This window comes from Dreissena polymorpha, chromosome 13 (genome assembly GCF_020536995.1).
Source record: "Dreissena polymorpha isolate Duluth1 chromosome 13, UMN_Dpol_1.0, whole genome shotgun sequence".
NCBI lineage: Eukaryota > Metazoa > Mollusca > Bivalvia > Myida > Dreissenidae > Dreissena > Dreissena polymorpha.
Window position 1 is genome coordinate 27213691 of NC_068367.1, and position 18918 is coordinate 27232608.

The 18918-nt window shown below is 38.5% G+C and overlaps 1 protein-coding gene across 1 annotated transcript; it reads left to right on the forward strand.

Annotated features, from left to right (window-relative positions):
- Nucleotides 1-9210: 9210 nt before the first annotated feature.
- Nucleotides 9211-18635, forward strand: LOC127854533 (uncharacterized). The gene is made up of 3 exons (XM_052389598.1): nucleotides 9211-9388; nucleotides 17425-18068; nucleotides 18132-18635. The coding sequence occupies exons 1-3, from the start codon at nucleotides 9211-9213 to the stop codon at nucleotides 18633-18635; spliced, it is 1326 nt and encodes a 441-aa protein (XP_052245558.1).
- Nucleotides 18636-18918: the final 283 nt, after the last annotated feature.

Consider the following 18918-nt stretch of genomic DNA (forward strand, 5'->3'; position numbering starts at 1 on the left):
TCGCGCGCTGGAGGCGTCGTAGCTTTTTCCAGAAACCTATACATGGGTCCCTTCTTTTGCTAACAGACGGATTCAAATTCCGGGACAGGCAATAATGTTCAACTTACGTTCTTGCCATTATTAGTAAAGACTATTCAAAACATTATAGATTTGTTAGTAAACATATTTAGACATGATTTTTCAAAAATACGAAAATCAGTTAACGAGTCCCTTTAACGACAAAATGCATGCATGGACTCTCACAAAAGGTAAGGTCTAAGGTCCATGAAACAAATGCACTATTAGTGACGTTATGTTATGGTTTTACTATTGCATTGATACATTAAATTTTTCACCAACAGTCCACATTGCCTGGATATATATCGGAGATCACAAGACGGACGTAACGACGGCCAATTCTATCTATCTCGTAGTACTGCCTCACGCCTCTCGCGAGTATTAATTATGGGCAGGATGCGCGTTGGCTTTTAGTAAAGTAAAAGAGAAAAAGCTGAGAAAGATATCTTTTAGCAAAGTAAGAATTTGTACAATAACAAGGAGAGTGTTGTTCGGTGGTTAAGAGATTTAAAGTCATATAGTATACAAGGGATAAAAATGGATAAAACAATTCCCATGGATTTAGTGGCCGAGTTGTGCTTACTGACTGCTTGAAGCTCTCAAGATCAGGCAGCATTGCGACGGGGTGGGGTAACCTGTTCAACAGGACTGTGGTGTGGGGGAAGAAAGAGTACTTAAAATAATCGTAACCTGTGTGGACTTGACGGAGACTGAGGGGATGCATGTGTCTGTTTAACCTGGTTGGGACTTCAAGATAAGATGGGAGGGATATGACCTCACGATGACTTTGTAGAAAAGGACGAGTTTGGCATCTATGCGTCTGTTCTCGAAGGTGCACCAGTTGAGTGTGTTTTGCAGATATGTGACACTGGTGTAATGAGGGTAGTCATTTTTGACCCATTTGACTGCTTGCCGCTGAATCATTTCTATGTTGTGATTGTTGGCCTGAGTGTGTGGTGACCATACGGGGGAAGCATATTCAAGTTGGGGACGTACTAGTGTTTGATATGATAGTGATTTGACTTTTTCATGTTTTGTCTTGCTGTTACGTTTGAGGAAACCTAATGTTTTGTTTGCATTTGTTGTGATCCAGGAGATATGTGTGTTCCAACTTAAATCATGGCAAATGTCAACACCAAGGTATATTGCGTCCTTAACTGGGGATAAGATTTGACCATGGAGTTTGTATTGGTACGCAATGGGCTTACGATTCCGTGTGACATGGACAACCTGGCACTTGCCAGGGTTAAACTCCCTGTCCCAAAGCTCCTCCCATTTCTCTAGTTTACGGAGATCGTCTTCTAACCTTTGGCAGTCCGCCTCGGATGTCACTGTAAGATAGATGGCAGTGTCATCAGCGAAGAGGCGTACTTGGGATGTAACAAGGGAAGGGAGGTCATTTATGTATAGGAGGAAGAGGAGAGGGCCGAGAACAGATCCCTGGGGCACTCCAGAGGTAACCGGGACTTGGTCAGACTTAATACAATCGACTACAACTGATTGGGATCTGCCAATTAGGAAGGACGCCAGGGAAACGACATCATCAGTCTCTGACGTCAGAATTAACATTTATCAATACGAGGAAAAAGTTAATTATGGCGATTATGAAAATACGCTTTTGTTGCTGACTATTATGTTCGAATTAACGATTTGTACATATTTGTTACAACCAAAGATCTATCAAGTTTATTGATATTTCTTTTTGACAACAAACGCTGGAAACAACATCACCAAAGCTCATAAAACGCGGTTAATAGATTTACCGAAAGCGCGCAAAGTAACGAAAGCGCAGGGTAATTACAGAAAGTGCACTTTCAAAAGTTGACAATTGAAACAATCAGTTTACCAAATAAATTTTATATTAAAGAATAACCTGAAACTTTTAAAACATGCATTTTTCATGGACAATATCGTACGTGAGCGCGCTACATAATGGCAATAATGATGTCGCCTACCTAAACAACATGCCGCATCGATGGCGTTTCTCAAATGGAAGCTATGAATACAAATAATAATAATCCGGACAAACTTATAAAATATGTTCATATGTGTTATTATGTGAAATCTTGCGTTTTACTCAACATCTCAACATATAAATGGTTTCTATCTCGCCATTTCTTATTTATAACGAGTTTGAAAATCAAATGAACATAATTATCACTGGTGCAATCGCTATCGAGTATATACATGTTAGTGGAGAGTAAGCAATGCATATTCATGTCCATGCAGCGATGCTTGTAAATAAAGTATACTATTCACCGTTCGTTAAGATTTATTATGATTTCTATGGTTCGTAAACCATTTAAGTAAAATCACATTCCAACTTCGCCGAAAAAACATAGTTCCTAAAACTATTTCCATACATAAATAACGTATATCAAAAATGTATAATTTGAAAACATGTTTCAATGCTATTTCGTATGTTAAAGAGGCACACCTCAAAAAAGTATTTACAGTTAGCGTTAAAGATACAATATTACACTGTTTTCATTAAACAAGAGTGCATATAACGGTAATGAGTCGTCACAACATGAAATTAAATACCTGCTTGAGAAAGAACGTTTTTTTTTCGCATGCATTTTGTATCAGAAAGTCAAACATATTTTTAATGACAATAGAAAAATTGGCATTCAGCTATGAAAACAAAGTGTATGTGTTTAACGTTGATTAACAGGTAATGGCAGCTCCGAAGCCAGAGGCATATTTGAACAGAGTCAGTCTGATGAGGGCGCTCTCATGGAACGTTGTGTTTACATACAACCTATGGTGCGTTTTGGTGGCCACTTGACCTTATTTAATCCATGGTTATCATCACATATTATTTAGCCATAATGTCCGTTTGTATATTTCACGAAGTTAGCATCGAGAAACACTTAGTAACGTAATTGCATTCATCTGTATTTGGTGTTTGGTGTTTGTAACCAGATATTTTCATGAAGATTAATGTGCGTATTCATTTTCGTGAAGAAAATTAGCAAATTACTTCCATAGCGATAGAACATAGAAGAATTAATAGTTGGGTAACGGGGGATAGTGCAAGTACAGGAGACGCTGTTCCTGAGAAGATCGACATTAAGGCCCGATGTGAAGCACCTAGTACACTGCTGTAGACGATACGTGGGCAAAGCAAGGCGGAAATCGAATCTACAGATCTTGATTGTGAAGCCTGTTCAGTGCCACTTGGCGGCAGATCCACTACTTTGGGAGAAAACATAAAAACCGAAAAGAGTGATTATGGTTTCGGGCGATTTTGAAGTTAAAACCGATGTTTGGCTCAATGATGGCGTCTTTACAGATACAATTTTTTAGGAACACATACAGTTTGACCAGACGCAGGAGAATTCCGTATGATCACATAGAACAGCTCGAGAATCAGCGGAGACCAAACAGCTTACCGATTAAAATAAGGTCCGATTAACTGACATGAACCTTTTTTACATCGCAAAAATGTGCAACATCTTCATTTGCCCAGTGAAAGCCCTGTTTGTGGATAGACATTCTTTAATAACAAAAAATGAACAACCAATTAAACAAAAAATACCCTTAAAATTTCACCCCTATTCCCGTCGGAAAGTAAAAGAACAAGTCAATACAATTATAAGATTTAACACTCGTTAAAGTCACTGACACTGTTCTCATGTTCAACACAAACACTTAAAGTCTTGATTTAAAACATCACGTTGTTGGAGTACATTAAACATTGTCAAAGAAATCTAGAATGCAATCTCAACGGTCATATATTCCGACGCTTTTACACACATTTTATAATATAATCCATCCTTAAATCACAAATACGTCATACTTTAATACAAGTGAGTTTAACAATGCCCAACATTGAATTCGTCATTGAATTGTGCTATCAAATAATTTTCTCAGTAGGCAAGCGCGTGCAGTTCGGCGATATGTTTTGAAATGAGTAAAGGAAAAAACAATAGAAATGGTGTTATAGATTAATAACTTTAGCCTATCATTGTTATACTTAACATTGATTTGAAGTATACATTCAATGCATGTTACGATTGAAATTTAAGAACAAACGAAATAGTAAGCTGATACAGTTAAACGAGTTAAATCGTCTACACGTTTTAACTACATGTGACTTTAAACCGGAAATAACTGCCAACAAATAGTCCTAGTCCTGTAGTAGCTGTGTAAAGGCTAGCAGACATGTAAAACACATGTTTACACGATACCGATCTGGAAGAATTTTATTTTTAGCTCATCTATTTTTGAAAAAAAAAGAGCTATTGCCATCACCTTGGCGTCGGCGTTGGCGTTGGCGCCGGCGTCCGGTTAAGTTTTGCGTTTAGGTCCACTTTTCTCAGAAAGTATCAATGCTATTTCATTCAAACTTGGTACACTTACTACCTATCATGAGGGGACTGGGCAGGCAAAGTTAGATAACTCTGGCGTGCATTTTGACAGAATTATGTGCCCTTTTTATATTTAGTAAATTGAAAATTTTGGTTAAGTTTTGTGTTTAGGTTCATTTTATTCCTTAAGTATCATAGCTATTGCTTTCATACTTGCAACACTTACTAACTATCATAAGGGGACTGTGCAGGCAAAGTTATGTAACTCTGACTGGCATTTTGACAGAATTATGTGCCCTTTTTATACTTAGAAAATTGTAAATTTGATTAAGTTTTGTGTTAAGGTCCACTTTATTCCTACAGTATCAAAGCTATTGCTTTCATACTTGAAACGCTTATTAACTATTATAAGGGGACTGTGCAGGCAAAGTTATGTAACTCTGACTGGCATTAGGACGGAATTATGGGCCCTTTATACTTAGAAAATTGAAAATTTGGTTAAGTTTGTGTTTTGGTCCACTTTACCCTAAAGTATCATAGATATTGCTTTCATACTTGGAACACTCGCAAACTATCATAAGGGGACAGTAAAAGGACAAGTTGCATAACTCTGGTTGTAATTTTAACGGAACTATGGCCCTTTTTTGACTTAGTTACTTAGAATATATGGTTAAATTTTGTGTTTCGATCCACTCTACATCTTAAGTATCAAGGCTATTGCTTCAAAATTCAAATTTTCATGCTATCATGAGGTTACTGTACCTGGAAAGTTGAATTTTACATTGGCCTTTGAATGACCTTGACTCTCAAGGTAAAATTATTAAATTTTGCTAAAATTGCCATAACTTCTTTATTTATGATTAGATTTGATTGATACTTTGACACTACCTGACATACCACAATAGACTCCACCCAAACCATCCCCCGTGACCTACCCCCTCCCCTCCCCCCGAATCCCCCCTCCTAAATTTTTTTTAAAGATCATATCACAAATGACCACCACACCCTCAAACTATACCCCCCCACCCCCACCCCAATTTTTTTGAAACGGTTAAAAAACACAAATATTTATTTTTATTATTTTATTTTTGAATTACCGTCCAACCATCGCACCCAAGAATCCCCCCCGGATTTTTTTTTCATTTTTTTCCGCATTTTTGGAAGATAATGTAATAGATGTCCACACCCCCACACTATACACCCCTCTTCACTCCACCTCTCCCTCCTTTGTGATTTAAATTGAGAGTCCCTTCACCTTTAAAAAGAAAATAGATGAGCGGTCTGCACCCGCAAGGCGGTGCTCTTGTATGTTTTTGTTTAAGTATTTTATTATGAAAAGAAGTATCATGTTCATTTATATTGTGAAAACGTATCGGTGAATGACATGTGGTTTGTATTGTGAGAAAAAAACAACCGAAATATTAGTATCCATGATAAAAGGGAAATCGTTTAATTATTTAGCCACACATGTGTGACGTATGAAAGCCAGAATAGGCTACCGAAAATTGCCAGTTTGCTATAAATAAGACAGTGTGACTTCAATTTGCTTTCCGCATATGCCATAAGACCCATTTTCGCATGACGCGGATGTTACCGTGTTATTTGAATGTATGCTAAGAAAACTGCGTCTTATTTAAATATCAACATACCACATGGTTCGATGACGATGAAATAAATTCATAATAAACCTTGTGATGTGATCTCACGTAGTAAAATTTGTTTGTATTTACGAACACTGTTATGTGGTTTAATATTCGTTCACTTCATTACAAACATTTCATGCGGTGGATATGCGACTATTCAGTGAAAAAAGAGCACAGCAATACTAAAACCTTTGTTTTTAATATAATATCTTAGAAACGTCAATTTTCTACCTTTATTTCAAAGTCAGGATATACGCAGAATATCTTTAAAAAAGGAGATATTTCTTGTTTTCTTTTCTGGTAGTATATTCGGGGTTGTTTACATTAAACAACATAATTCACAACAACCGACTGACGTACGGTGCAGCATGTCAACCGCATTATTCGCAGATCCAATTCTGTCGTTATTTAAATTAATAAACGTACGTTAAATGTGAGGTACCCTTGCGTCAGCCTAACGGTGTCCGAGCTGACTTCACAAAGTTTCATCAAATGTATGTATTTGTCCTGCGTTCTTGCGTGCGTCTAGTCTGCGGGTCTGATAAGTGGGTTGTGACGAAATGGATCGCGACCGGTAGGTCAATGTCACGTTTATATTTATATATATTTTACGCTTACATGTATACATGTAATGCACTTCTAATGGGGCATGCATTTCAATCTTTATAACAGTATAAATGTACCGATGTGAATGTGAGGGTCGTCGCGCATGCATGATTATTGCAAAGGAAATTCACTAAAAGATGAATCGATTTTACCGCCGCCCGTAAAATAAGGGCCTTTGAATGACTGTACCGGTGGCCGTCCGATACCTTGACGATAATTTATGTATCCCGGAAAAGGAACTTTTTGGAAAAACACACTAATCTGCAGGTACAAATAAAGATGTCCCATTTATAATCCTTTCTAAGTCACACACCGTATGAATCGTTATTATTTAAAGTACCGGTAAGCTATCTTTTGTTTAATTGGTTGAAATAATGGACCAGCGTTGTTTGTACCGGGGTGATTAGTGGGGTTTTCTAAACTCTTGATTTTCATGTATCAGTCTATTGAACATTGCTCAGTGCCTTTCGTTGCATAATTTGTCGCCACGATCTTATTCGAAATTGGACGATGTTTTAACAGTATATAACCTACGTCCGATCAAACAAAAATAACATCGACGATCTGACAGTGTGCGGCCAAAATAAAAAAATATATATCACTAGGCGTGTTAACGTTTGAAGGATTCGTTAAATTTCGACTGGTTTCATTCAGCGATTTTTTTTATATACTAATTATACGTTACATACGCTTTCAAACCCAGTATTAGCTCATAGGACTACAGTTAATGCAGACTTAAAATCACAAAATGTGTAAAGTATTATTTTTTTTAAATCATACATTATCAGTTCGACACAATGCTTCAGTTGTGTGAATAAGCTGATAATTGCTGTATTAAATACAATTGACAGTGCCCATCTTTGCATCACTTCTTTACTTTTTTAATTTGAGCTAGTGGCACGTTACACCTTTCTGAGATGTGATCAGGTGGTTTATCAAGGTGTGAAACTTGATCAGGTTGATCAATGGTTGTTGTGATATTGAAATAAACGGATATGCAGTTCGCCTGATTAGGTAAATGTAAATGTTTATTACTTATTACTTATTTGCGTATGCTTTGCAATTGTGAAAGTGCTTGTACGTGTGATAAGTGTTAAAAAGTTTGGTTGACGAAAATGAAAAAAATACACATGTATCACGTAAAACGAAAAAGAACGAACAAATAATATGTTGACTAAGATACCGTTAAAAGTATTGAAAACAACGAGTATATTATCGAATTTAAGCAGAACATAAACACACATTTATATGTTTGTTGTTTTCCACATAAAAACGATAGCCATTTAACATTGCACTCGTGCGCCCAAAAGTGTATGAATACTTTGACGGAATCCACTCCTTTTGAACTTTCAAAACTGACAGTTTTTATCGTATATAAAAGGTTGTCCCGCTGCAACTAATTTGGAAAAATGAAATCACATTGTGGTTTGGAACACTTTAAAACTTTAATCAATAGATTTCGACAAAATATATTGGCGACATGTCCTTTGTCTGTATTTAATATACGTCGTGGGTGTCATTTCTAACATCTTTTTCGAACAGCTGTCCGTTTATTTGGATACAGACAGTAACTCGCGATGGGATCGGATACAGCGTGACCAACTGCTGGAGGTTACAGTAAACATATCGAAGTATGGATCGTTGAAATGTCGTCTCTGCCACTGCTGTAAATACAAAGATAAGTGATAATATATATGTTTGAAATTGACGTTAGACAGGTAGACAGGTATGATTAAAGAGACATTTGTGATGTGCGATTGTCGTTTAGTTCCTATGGTAAGCAGTACTGCTGTTGGTACGCAGAAAGACAACACTGTCCATTCGACTTGATTTCTAGAGCTAGGACGTTTTAATGGTGTTGACGCTCTGTCTGTGTGTCTGTCTGCTCAAACTCTGGCAAGGCTCCTCAGTTTTACTGCGAGGGACACATTTTTTTGCCCGCTAGCGTAAACACTGACGCGGGTCGCGGTGCTGGTACAGCGAGTCCGAGTCGTCCGAGTTAGCTTAAGCATTGTTAAAACGCCTTATCTCTTAAAATCAAGTCTACTCGATAGCGTTTTCTTTCTGTTTTCCAACAGCAATACGGTTAACTAAAGGCAGAAACTAAGGTCTTACATCATCTTATCCCTTTTTTCAGTGCAGCTGTTAACGTTAACTCTGACATTTTCTTGCAAATGCACGTATTCAAATTTACCTGCCGGTATATATGATACACGTGTTTATTTTATTTATCTGTTATCGCCCCTTAATATTATCGTTGGTTAAAATGATACTAGAGTGTATATTTACAATAAAGTAGTTTTTTAAATTTATTTTCATTTCAGTTTACAGTTCGTGTCAGATGGGACTCTTTCATGATCCGGTTCCACTGCTGGAGAAGGATGGCGCAACGTTTACGGATGCCACGAAGATTCTTCAATTTAGCCGATGATGGTGGTGCTGGTGGTGATGATGGTGGTGTTGATGGTGGCTGTGTTGATGGTGGCGGTGATATTGGTGGTGATGGTGGTGGTTATGGTGGTGGTGATGGTGGTGGTTTGGTGTCGGTGGTTGTGATGGTGATGCTGATGGTGGTGGTCGTGGTTATAATGATGTTAATGGTGGTGGCGATGGTGGTAGTGGTTGTGGAAATGATGATGTTGCTGGTGTTGGTGGTTATGGTGCTGGGGATGATGGTGATGGTGAAGGTGGTTTTGAAGGTGACGGTTGTGGTGGTGATGGTGATGATGGTGTTTGTAATGATCAACGCGGGAGATCAGTCTCCACTGGGTCGCTTCCGGGGGATAACTTTTGATTATCCGAAAGGGTTTCTTCAAAGTTCATACCCACTCGCCGTGGATATAGCGCACAATATGCTAAATAGGCTGTACGTACGCCCCCCCCCCCTGACGCCGACCCTCATTTAAATCCAGGGAAGACACTATGTCAGCCCGACAAGCAGCCGACGGAAGATCAGCGTGAACAAGTCGATTCCAGGGGATAACTCTTATTTGTCCGAAACGGGCCCTTAAAGGTGCATATCCACTCGCCGTATATATGGCGCGTAAAACGCTTAATAGGCTGTATGTACGTCCCCCTGAAGCCCACCCTAAATAAAACCCTGGGTCGAAACTAGATCAGCCCGACAGGCAGGCAATTGGAGATCAGCGTGCACTAGGTCACTTCCGGTGATAACTATTGTGTGTCCGAAAGGGGCCTTTAAAGGTGCATACCTACTCGCCGTATATATAGCGCATAATATGCTAAATAGGCTGTAAATACGTCCCCCTGACACCGACCCTAATTAAAACACGGGCCGAAATAAGGTCAGCCCGATAGGCAGCTGACCGGAGATCTGTCTTCACTAGGTCGATTCCGGGGGAAAACTCTTGTTTGTCCGAAAAAGACACTTAAATATGCATACCCACTCGTCGTCGATATATCGCATTATGCGCTAAAAAGGCTGTATGTACGTCTCTCTGACGCTGACCCTAATTAAACCCCCGAGCCGAAAGTAGGTCAGTCCGACAGGCAACCGACGGAAGTTCAGCGCAAATTAGGTCCATTCCGGGGGATAACTATTGTTTGTCCTAAATGGGGCCCTTAAAGGTACATACCCACTCGTCGTCGATATATCGCATACTATGCTTAATAGGCTGTATCAAAGTGTCCCTGACGCCGACCCTAATTAAAACCCCGCGCAGAAAATACGTCAGCCCGACACGCAGTCGACGGGAGATATGCTTGCAATAGGTCGCTGCCGGGGGATAACTCTTGTTTGTTCGAAGAGGGCCCTTAAAGGTGCATACCAACTCGTCGTCGATGTATCGCATAATACGATAAATAGGCTTCATGTACGTCCCTCTGATGCCGACCTTAATTACAACTCCGAGCCGAAAGTAGGTAATCACGACAGACAGCCGCCGGGTGATCAGCGTGCAGTAGGTCGCTTCATCTTGTTTTTCCGAAAGGGGCCCTAAAAGTTGCATATCGACTTGCCGTAGATATTGCGTATACTACGCTTAATAGGCTTGACGAACGTCCTCCTGACGAAAACCCTAACTAAAACCCTGGGCCGAAACTAGGTCAGCCCGACAGGCAGCCGAAGGTAGATCAGCGTGCGCTATGCCACTTCCTTGGGATAATTCTTGTATGTTCGAAAGGGGCACTTAACGGTTCATACAAAATTGGTTGTGTAAATAATGCAAATGGCTTGCTAAATAGACTTAAACTTAATAATATGATGAATGGTTAAACCTATTCAATAAGATTGCTAAAAAGCTAAATAGACTGCATAGGCTGAATAGGTTCAAAATAGCCTAAATAGGATGTTTGTTTCAACCTATTTAATACACTTGTTGAAAGGCTTCTTAATATGCTTGATATGCTAAATAGGATGTATTTTATTTCAGACATGTACTAAACCTGCTAACTTCGCTTAATAGGCGAAAAATACTGGTACATATGCTTTTAGGATTTATTTTTTCAAAATATGTACCAAACAAAAGCAAAATAAACTAAATAGGCTAATTATCATGTATTTTCCAACCTATGTGCTGAACGTGTTAAATAGGGTAAATAGGCTAAAAGGGTGCTCAAAAGACTTAATAGGATGCATGATTCAACCTATGTACTAAACTTGCTAAATAGGCTAACTTCACACACGTCGTTAACATTTATAAATACGTGTTGAAAGTGGTTATATCTTTTTTGGATATCTATTTATTAAGATAAATTTGTGTACAGTTATATCAACGTCGAAAAATATATTATTAGTTTCAAGATTTCAGTAGAATATCGATTATTCAGCCATGTGCATCACCTTGCAAATAATCATTTAATCAGTTAGTTATTAATAGTATTTGGTACAGATTATTCAGAATTAATCTAGATTCTTTTTCTTTGCGAAAATTGTAAACTTAACCGTTTCAGAATTAGCGTACCTTTACCTATCGGTATTTAATTTATTCCGCGTAAGCTGTATTAAGCCAGCTTTTCACCCTGACTTGACCTTTGTAAGTGTCCAATAATACTCAAATACTCAATTTCCCGCGGCTAGATACGAATGAATACACTTCATTTATTCCATTGGCTGATTTGAGTATAACACCCGAACATTGGAAACATATCCGCGTCTTTGTAACACTGTTTTACTGCATGAAACAATTTTATCTCTAATGAAAAGGCTCAATAGATAGAACAGTTTTACAATCAATTTTCGACATAAATACAGTTTGTACGTTCACCTTTTATTTTCAGAGAATTACCAGCGCAAAAGCGTTTATACTAAAGGCTATGTTGTCATATTTAGTACTTACTTGCATTGCATTTCAACCCGCGAGGTTCGGGTCAATTCGCGGCCATTTGTGAAAGTCAGAGTTTATATACAGTTCATCACCGGAGTTCGCAGAAGGGGTTGCGATCAATTTGTTACACCGGTCTTACTGACATAACGTAGTGACTGTAATGCATTGCATTCCAATCCGCAAGGTATCAAGGTCAGTTTGCGGTCAGTTGCAGAAATCTTTATATAAACGCCGTCTCGTAAACTTTGTGCACTTGAAGTCTGTTTTGATCAGAAAGATACTAAATAAAGATATTCGGCGATATTATTGTGGTATGTCAATCATCGATTTTTAATATGGTTTCAACATTTGCATGATAAGGACCAATTTTGATAAAATTAATTAGAAATATTTATCAATTTAGATCAGTTTATTAAGCATGAGTACAATAATTCGCAATACTATAATTATGCAATTAAATAAGATTCGAGTATTGCCGGCTGACCTATATGCACTCGTTTATTTTCATGTCTCTTGTGTTTTTCTTTTCTGTAAATATAGATATCTGAGTAATAATATCACATAAAGCAAAATAAGCCACGAAATCTGGCGCAACACCCCGTAATTGATTTGCTTATGATGTAGCTAAGAACTGCGCAGAAAAAAAGGCATCCGCTACTTTTTATCTCATAGAGATAATTTTTGATCGTTCATAAACTTCGACCACAATCAACGCCGTATATCTTTTTTAAAGATATTTCTTGTTACATCTTACGGAGGATTCCAAAGATTGCTGATGTATCAAAATTGACTCGCCCTGCTGAGACTGCAAGTGTACCTCATCACTGCCCCTGTGTAATTTATTTCATGCTGGCGCGGTGACTTATTTACCTTACCCACATTGTCACAATAACGGCATACGAATAATGTGGCTTTGTCCGGATTGGAATGGTCCATCAAAAACAAGAAGTTTTCTTTTATTGTTTTAATTTATTCTTTTGCTACATTTGTTGTTAAACGTTTGCAAAACTTTTGGAGTGTGGTCATTCGCGTATTAAAAAGTTCGAGTTTGCAATTGTTGGCAATCGTTGCACAAATTTTAACCACATTTAATCTCAAAATCGACATTTTAACGCGATTTAAATAAACCGGGTATGCGTGTAATCAATCAAATGGAAATGGACATTTGATTTACAAAGCATCAACATGTTTACAAAAAGTGTGGACGATTACATCGTCGAATGGAAATTCGTCTTTGAGTGATCTCAGAAAGTATAGTTCCTCGGGATACAAACAATATAGAAAGCGGAAATAGCCCGACAGAAAGCGGAAATATCAGTGCATACGGTGCAAAAGTCCCTTTTTCAAGTTTAAATAGTTCGATGTAGAAAGCATCGATAAATACCAATTTACCGGGGTACTCGATGTTTCTGTCAAAATATCAGTGGTTGTTCGAATTTGCGGTCAAGTCCCCTCACATTTTTAAAGGGGCCTTTTCACAGATTTTGGCATATTTTGAAGTTTGTCATTAAATGCTTTATATTGATAAATGTAAACATTGGATCTTAAAAGCTCCAGTAAAAAATCAAAAATAAAATTAAAACAAGGAAAAAAAAGTAGCCGGTACCAGAGCTCGAACCAGTGACCCCCGGAGTTAGTCTGAAGTAAAAACACATTAGCCCTCTCGGCCATTCCGCCGAGTATACACATAGTGAGTATTTTATACCTTATATAAGCAATCTTCGTAGTTTCGTAAATTTAAACGACAACAACAGAACTCTCCAAATTATTCAATCGTTTCGCGTTGCAACGATTTATAATTTTTAGGTTTTCAAATCGTCAAAAGATACATATACTGGCTATATTGGACTATGGTAAATGTTCAGTAATACTGTTTCCTCACAAATATCATACCTAAATCGAAAATTTGCGAGTCTGAATTTTTTTTTTTCAATTTTGTCAATTTACCAAACCGTGAAAAGATCCCTTTAAGGTAGTGTTCGAGAACCCGGTACCATGACCTTTGGTGAAGGGCAAACGTGGCCCTAGTGTTTGCAGAGCAGACTCCTTACATCAAATAGAGTAGAGTTAGTGTATGCAAGTCAAGGCCGGCTCCAGAATGTAACTTTTTGTTGGGTGGGGTTTAAATTTAATGAAACTTTCGCCCCGTCCTGTTATTTCGTACGTATGTTTTTTGCGTGCATGCATACATTAATTCATTTTGCACAGGAACTAAACAAATATTGTCATTCAAATTTTGTTTTAGCACTGCGTCATCTTTTTCTGTCAGTTCTATCATCAACAATATTGACTATTAAAAAGAAAAGACTTGAACTTCTTTATATCAAAAAAGTTTTATACGCGTGATATCATAATTTGAAAATTCTAATGTAAACAGAGATTCTTACCACCTGAAACGGTCCAGGATTTAACTCGACGCCGGCCATAAAGAGGAGAATACCAATAAAGCCGAAAACGCCAACCACCCAAAGAGTGTCTAGGTCCGAAATAGACCCAGACTTTGCCGTAAAACACCCGATTCTAGCTCGGTACGTTCCGATGTCCACCATGATTAAAGCATCGAAGTGTACAGTGCGTTGCTTTGTTTAATATACGGATTTTCCAAATCATTTTGGCATCAATTGAAGTTATTAAATTGAATTAATTATCTGCCTCAACATGAACCAATTGTTATTAATGATACTATTTGTTTGTGAATACCATAGTGCCTAAAATTCATTAAATTGCCTCAATTTCTTATAAAGATTTTATTCTTTGACATAAATTTTCCTTTTTTCCCCTTGTAATCTCAAAATTGCTTTGCAAATTATAGCCGAGGCAACTGCATCGGCGTGCCTAAGCGTGGCTACGACGCTGCACCCAGAGATTTCTTCTATAAAAATATTGAGCTGTAGGATAAATGATTTTATCCACTGTTTATTACATCACCTCAGCCTTGCATTAACAGGATAGAAAGTTATTTATTTATCGATTACTATCAACAATCAGACTTATCTTGATTCTAACACGTTCATGCTGTGCTCATGGTCAGAACTAATTTTGCTAAGTTCATTTTAGTTGAACAATACCAATGTTAATTTGTTGTATAAAGGTTAGCGAGTGTAATCTAAGGATTCCAAGTTATACATTGCTTGATGATGTGGTTACCATGCTTCTTGTTTATGACTCCGTTACAAATAATCCGGTCGCCGGTCGATGTTTCCGATTTCCAGGCATCTTGAAGACTGGACACGTCGGAGCCGTCCGCCGTAAGATGAGTGACAGTTTAATATCTCAGTCACAAATAGAGACCGATCACCGTCCAATCTGCGGACGACGTATTTTTCCGTTCATCGGGTTTGCGTCTGGCCGATGATCGCACGGTCACCGGGTCATTTTGTAGCATCGGGTGACGCCGGATTAATTTTAACTCTCACTCAAAATTTAACATGACGTGGGGCCCGGGGAAGGAATCGAGTTGCGATCGAAAAAAAGATCGGACGATCAACGCACGTTTATCGCCCGGCGCTCGCCCGACATCGGATCCGTTGTACGTGTATCACGACGAGCTCCGTCCGGCGTCCGTTAGTTATTGTGCAGAGGACATCCAGCAATCAGACGGTCGCCGGCCGATGTATATGTCCCTGTTAAATACTTTGATTTTTGCAGATACACGTACGATGAATCCGATGTCGGGCAGTCGCCAGTCGATAACCGGGCGTTGATCGACCGATTTTTTTTCGATATCAACTCGATTCCCTGCCTGGCCCGACGTCGGGTAAATTTTTTAGCGATACCTCAGTCACAAAAAGAAACCGATCACCGTCCGATCAGCGGACAACGTTTTTTTACGATCATCGGGCTGGCGCCCGGCCGATGATCGCACGGACACCGGGTTATTTGGTAGCATCGGGCGGCGTCGAGTTCAAAATTTGACAGATTGCCAATGAGGGTGATAAAATGATTGGAAATAAGAAAAAATAACACATTTATTTATGTATAAAACAACCCATGACATTCGAATGGTGCATATACATGAACAAACATTTAAGAGATTTATTTTCGTTTGAAACAGAGGTTCTAACAGTTGAACGAACTGCCAAAAGTCAGAAGAAAATTATATGTTTACAACAAAAACTGTGTTGCTGTGCCCTCCTTATCATATCCCACCTTTGATGATCTGAAAATAGAAAACATTTCAGTATATCTTAGAATGTTTAATCTTTAAAAATTATCATTCAACATACTCTTAAACAGAAGATAGAGTGGACGTACGCATTTCCAAACATTTGTTTTTATAAAAGTTATCCTTCTAAGTTCATTTAAACCCTGAGGCTGGTATGTAGTTTTTACGTCATCTCCTAAACTAAAATATTATCGTAATGTTTTGTTTCTTGAAAAATTGTATTAATTAAATGACACAATAATTATATATATAAAAACGATTTTCCCTAGAAAAGCAAACAATAAGTTACATTTGTCATATTTGAATTATGCAAAGCGGTAGTATAAGGGTACGTTATATCAGTAATTTAAATGAGCTCATTAAGATAAAACCATATTATTTACCAAATTTAATTAATACATGGGTTGATTCACAAGAAAGACCAATAAACCAATAATTGACTATAAAGTTACCAAATCTCTATGGAACCGTCTCAGTTATTATCGTCAATGTGTGTACAACAAAGAAGGATCTTACAGAGGTTCCTTTGTTTTGGCCCCATGACATGTTGTCTGCAAAAACAAGCACCTATAGAATTTAGAAGTGTAAATGTACAAGTCCCCTCACATATCGCTGCCATAGATTGGCAAAGGAGGAGCCTTCGAAACCATAAATAAACACAAATTTAAGAGGGGATATATTTGAACCTTAATGAACTGTCGTCTATTTTGATTCTATATATATCTGTATTATCAATTTATGCCTTTAAATATGACCCATACTTCAATTATGTAAGTAACCACCGTTTTTTCCAGATACAAAAAGACGCAAACGAGTCAAGTTACCCATGTTTTAAGTAACGAGTACATTAATGTCCATTGTATATATATAAATATATATATAATACATAAATAAATGAATAAATAAATAAATAAATAAATAAATAAATAAATATATATATATATATATATATATATATATATATATATATATATATATATATATATATATATATATATATATATATCTAATCTTGCTTTCATATTTACCTTGAACACACTCTGATGATTGATTTGTGAATCCTTCCTTACATTTGCACAAGTGCGTGTCCCCGTCTAGCACACACTCGGCGTTAGCCACACACTCACTCTCATCGACCGCTCTCTTTCTACGGACGGTGGGTGTTGTCGTTGTTGAGGTTAGTGTAGAGCTTGCAGGACTTTCTGCATTTGTTTCCGTTGTTGGAACAGTTTTAGAAGGCACAGTTGTACTGTACGTTGTATCTGTATGAGTTGTTTCATTAGACGCTGTGGCAGGCATTGAAATGGTAGAAGTGGGCAGTGTTTATGATTAAGCATTAGTTGCTGGTGATCCAGAACCATCAGTTGCTCGTGGTGCAAGTGTCGAACTTGTGCTTGTGGGCAGTGGTAATGTAGAAGCATCAGTTGCTCGTGGAGCAAGTGTCGAACTTACGCTTGAGGGCAGTGGTTATGTAGAACCATTAGTTGCTCGTGGTGCAATTGTCGAACTTGTGCTTGTGGGCAGTGGTAATGAAGAAGCATCAATTGTTCATGGTGCAAGTGTCGAACTTATGCTTGTGGGCAGTGGTAATTTAGAAGCATTATTTGCTCGTGGTGCAAGTGTCGAACTTGTGCTTGTGGGCAGTGGTAATGTAGAACCATCAGTTGCTCGTGGTGCAAGTGCCGCGCGTGTGCTCGTGGGCAGTGGTAATGTAGAACCATTAGTTGCTCGTGGTGCAAGTGTCGAACTTGTGCCCGTGGGCAGTGCTAATGTAGAACCATCAGTTGCTCGTGGTGCAAGTGTTCAAATTGTTCTTGTGGGCAGTGGTAATGTAGAACCATCAGTTGCTCGTGGTGCAAGTGTCGAAGTTGTGCTTGTGAGCAGCAGTGGTAATGTAGAACCATTAGTTGCTCGTGGTGCAAGTGTCGAACTTGTGCTTGTGAGCAGTGGTAATGTAGAAGCATCAGTTGCTCGTGGTGCAAGTATCGAACTTGTGCTCGTGGGCAGTAGTAATGTAGAACCATAAGTTGCTCGTGGTGCAAGTGTCAAACTTGTGCTCGAGGGCAGTGGTAATGTAGAACCATTAGTTGCTCTTGGTGCAAGTGTCGAGCTTGTGCTTGTGGGAAGTGCTAATGTAGAACCATTAGTTTCTTGTGGTGCAAGTGTCGAACTTGTGCTTGTGGGCAGTGGTAATGTAAAAGCATCAGTTTCTCGTGGTGCAAGTGTCGAACTTGTGCTTGTGGGCAGTGGTAATGTAGAACCATTAGTTGCTCGTGGTGCAAGTGTCGAACTTGTGCTCGTGGGCAGTGGTAATATAGAACCATTAGTTGCTCCTTTTGCATGTGTCGAACTTTTGCTTGTGGGCAGTGGTAATATAGAAGCATCAGTTGCTCGTGGTGCAAGTGTCGAACTTGTGCTAGTGGGCAGTGGTAATGTAGAACCATTCGTTTCTCGTGGTGCAAGTGTCGAACTTGTGGTTGTGGGCAGTGGTAATGTAGAACCATTAGTTGCTCGTGGTGCAAGTGTCGAACTTGTGCTTGTGGGCAGTGGTAATGTAGAACCATAAGTTGCTAGTGGTGCAAGTGTCGAACTTGTGCTTGTGGGCAGTGGTAATATAGAACCATTAGTTGCTTGTGGTGCAAGTGTCGTACTTGTGCATTTGGGCAGTGGTATTATAGAACCATTAGTTGCTCGTGGTGCAAGTGTCGAGCTTGTGCTAGTGGGCAGTGGTAATGTAGAACCATTCATTTGGTGTGAGCAAGTGTTTTTTCTTTGGACTTGAAAATATAAAAATGCAATTGGATTTATTAATCTTAGTGTTGGAAAGTTGATGATAATAAATGAGTGAC

What these genes read in the sequence shown, in the direction of transcription:
- LOC127854533 (XM_052389598.1), top strand. Translation starts at nt 9,211, where the DNA reads ATGTTAATGGTGGTGGCGATGGTGGTAGTGGTTGTGGAAATGATGATG. An exon ending in GGGAGATCAGTCTCCACTGG is followed by an intron (nt 9,389 to 17,424) that starts GTCGCTTCCGGG and finishes CTGGTGATCCAG; the next exon opens with AACCATCAGTTGCTCGTGGT. An exon ending in CAAGTATCGAACTTGTGCTC is followed by an intron (nt 18,069 to 18,131) that starts GTGGGCAGTAGT and finishes CTTGTGCTCGAG; the next exon opens with GGCAGTGGTAATGTAGAACC.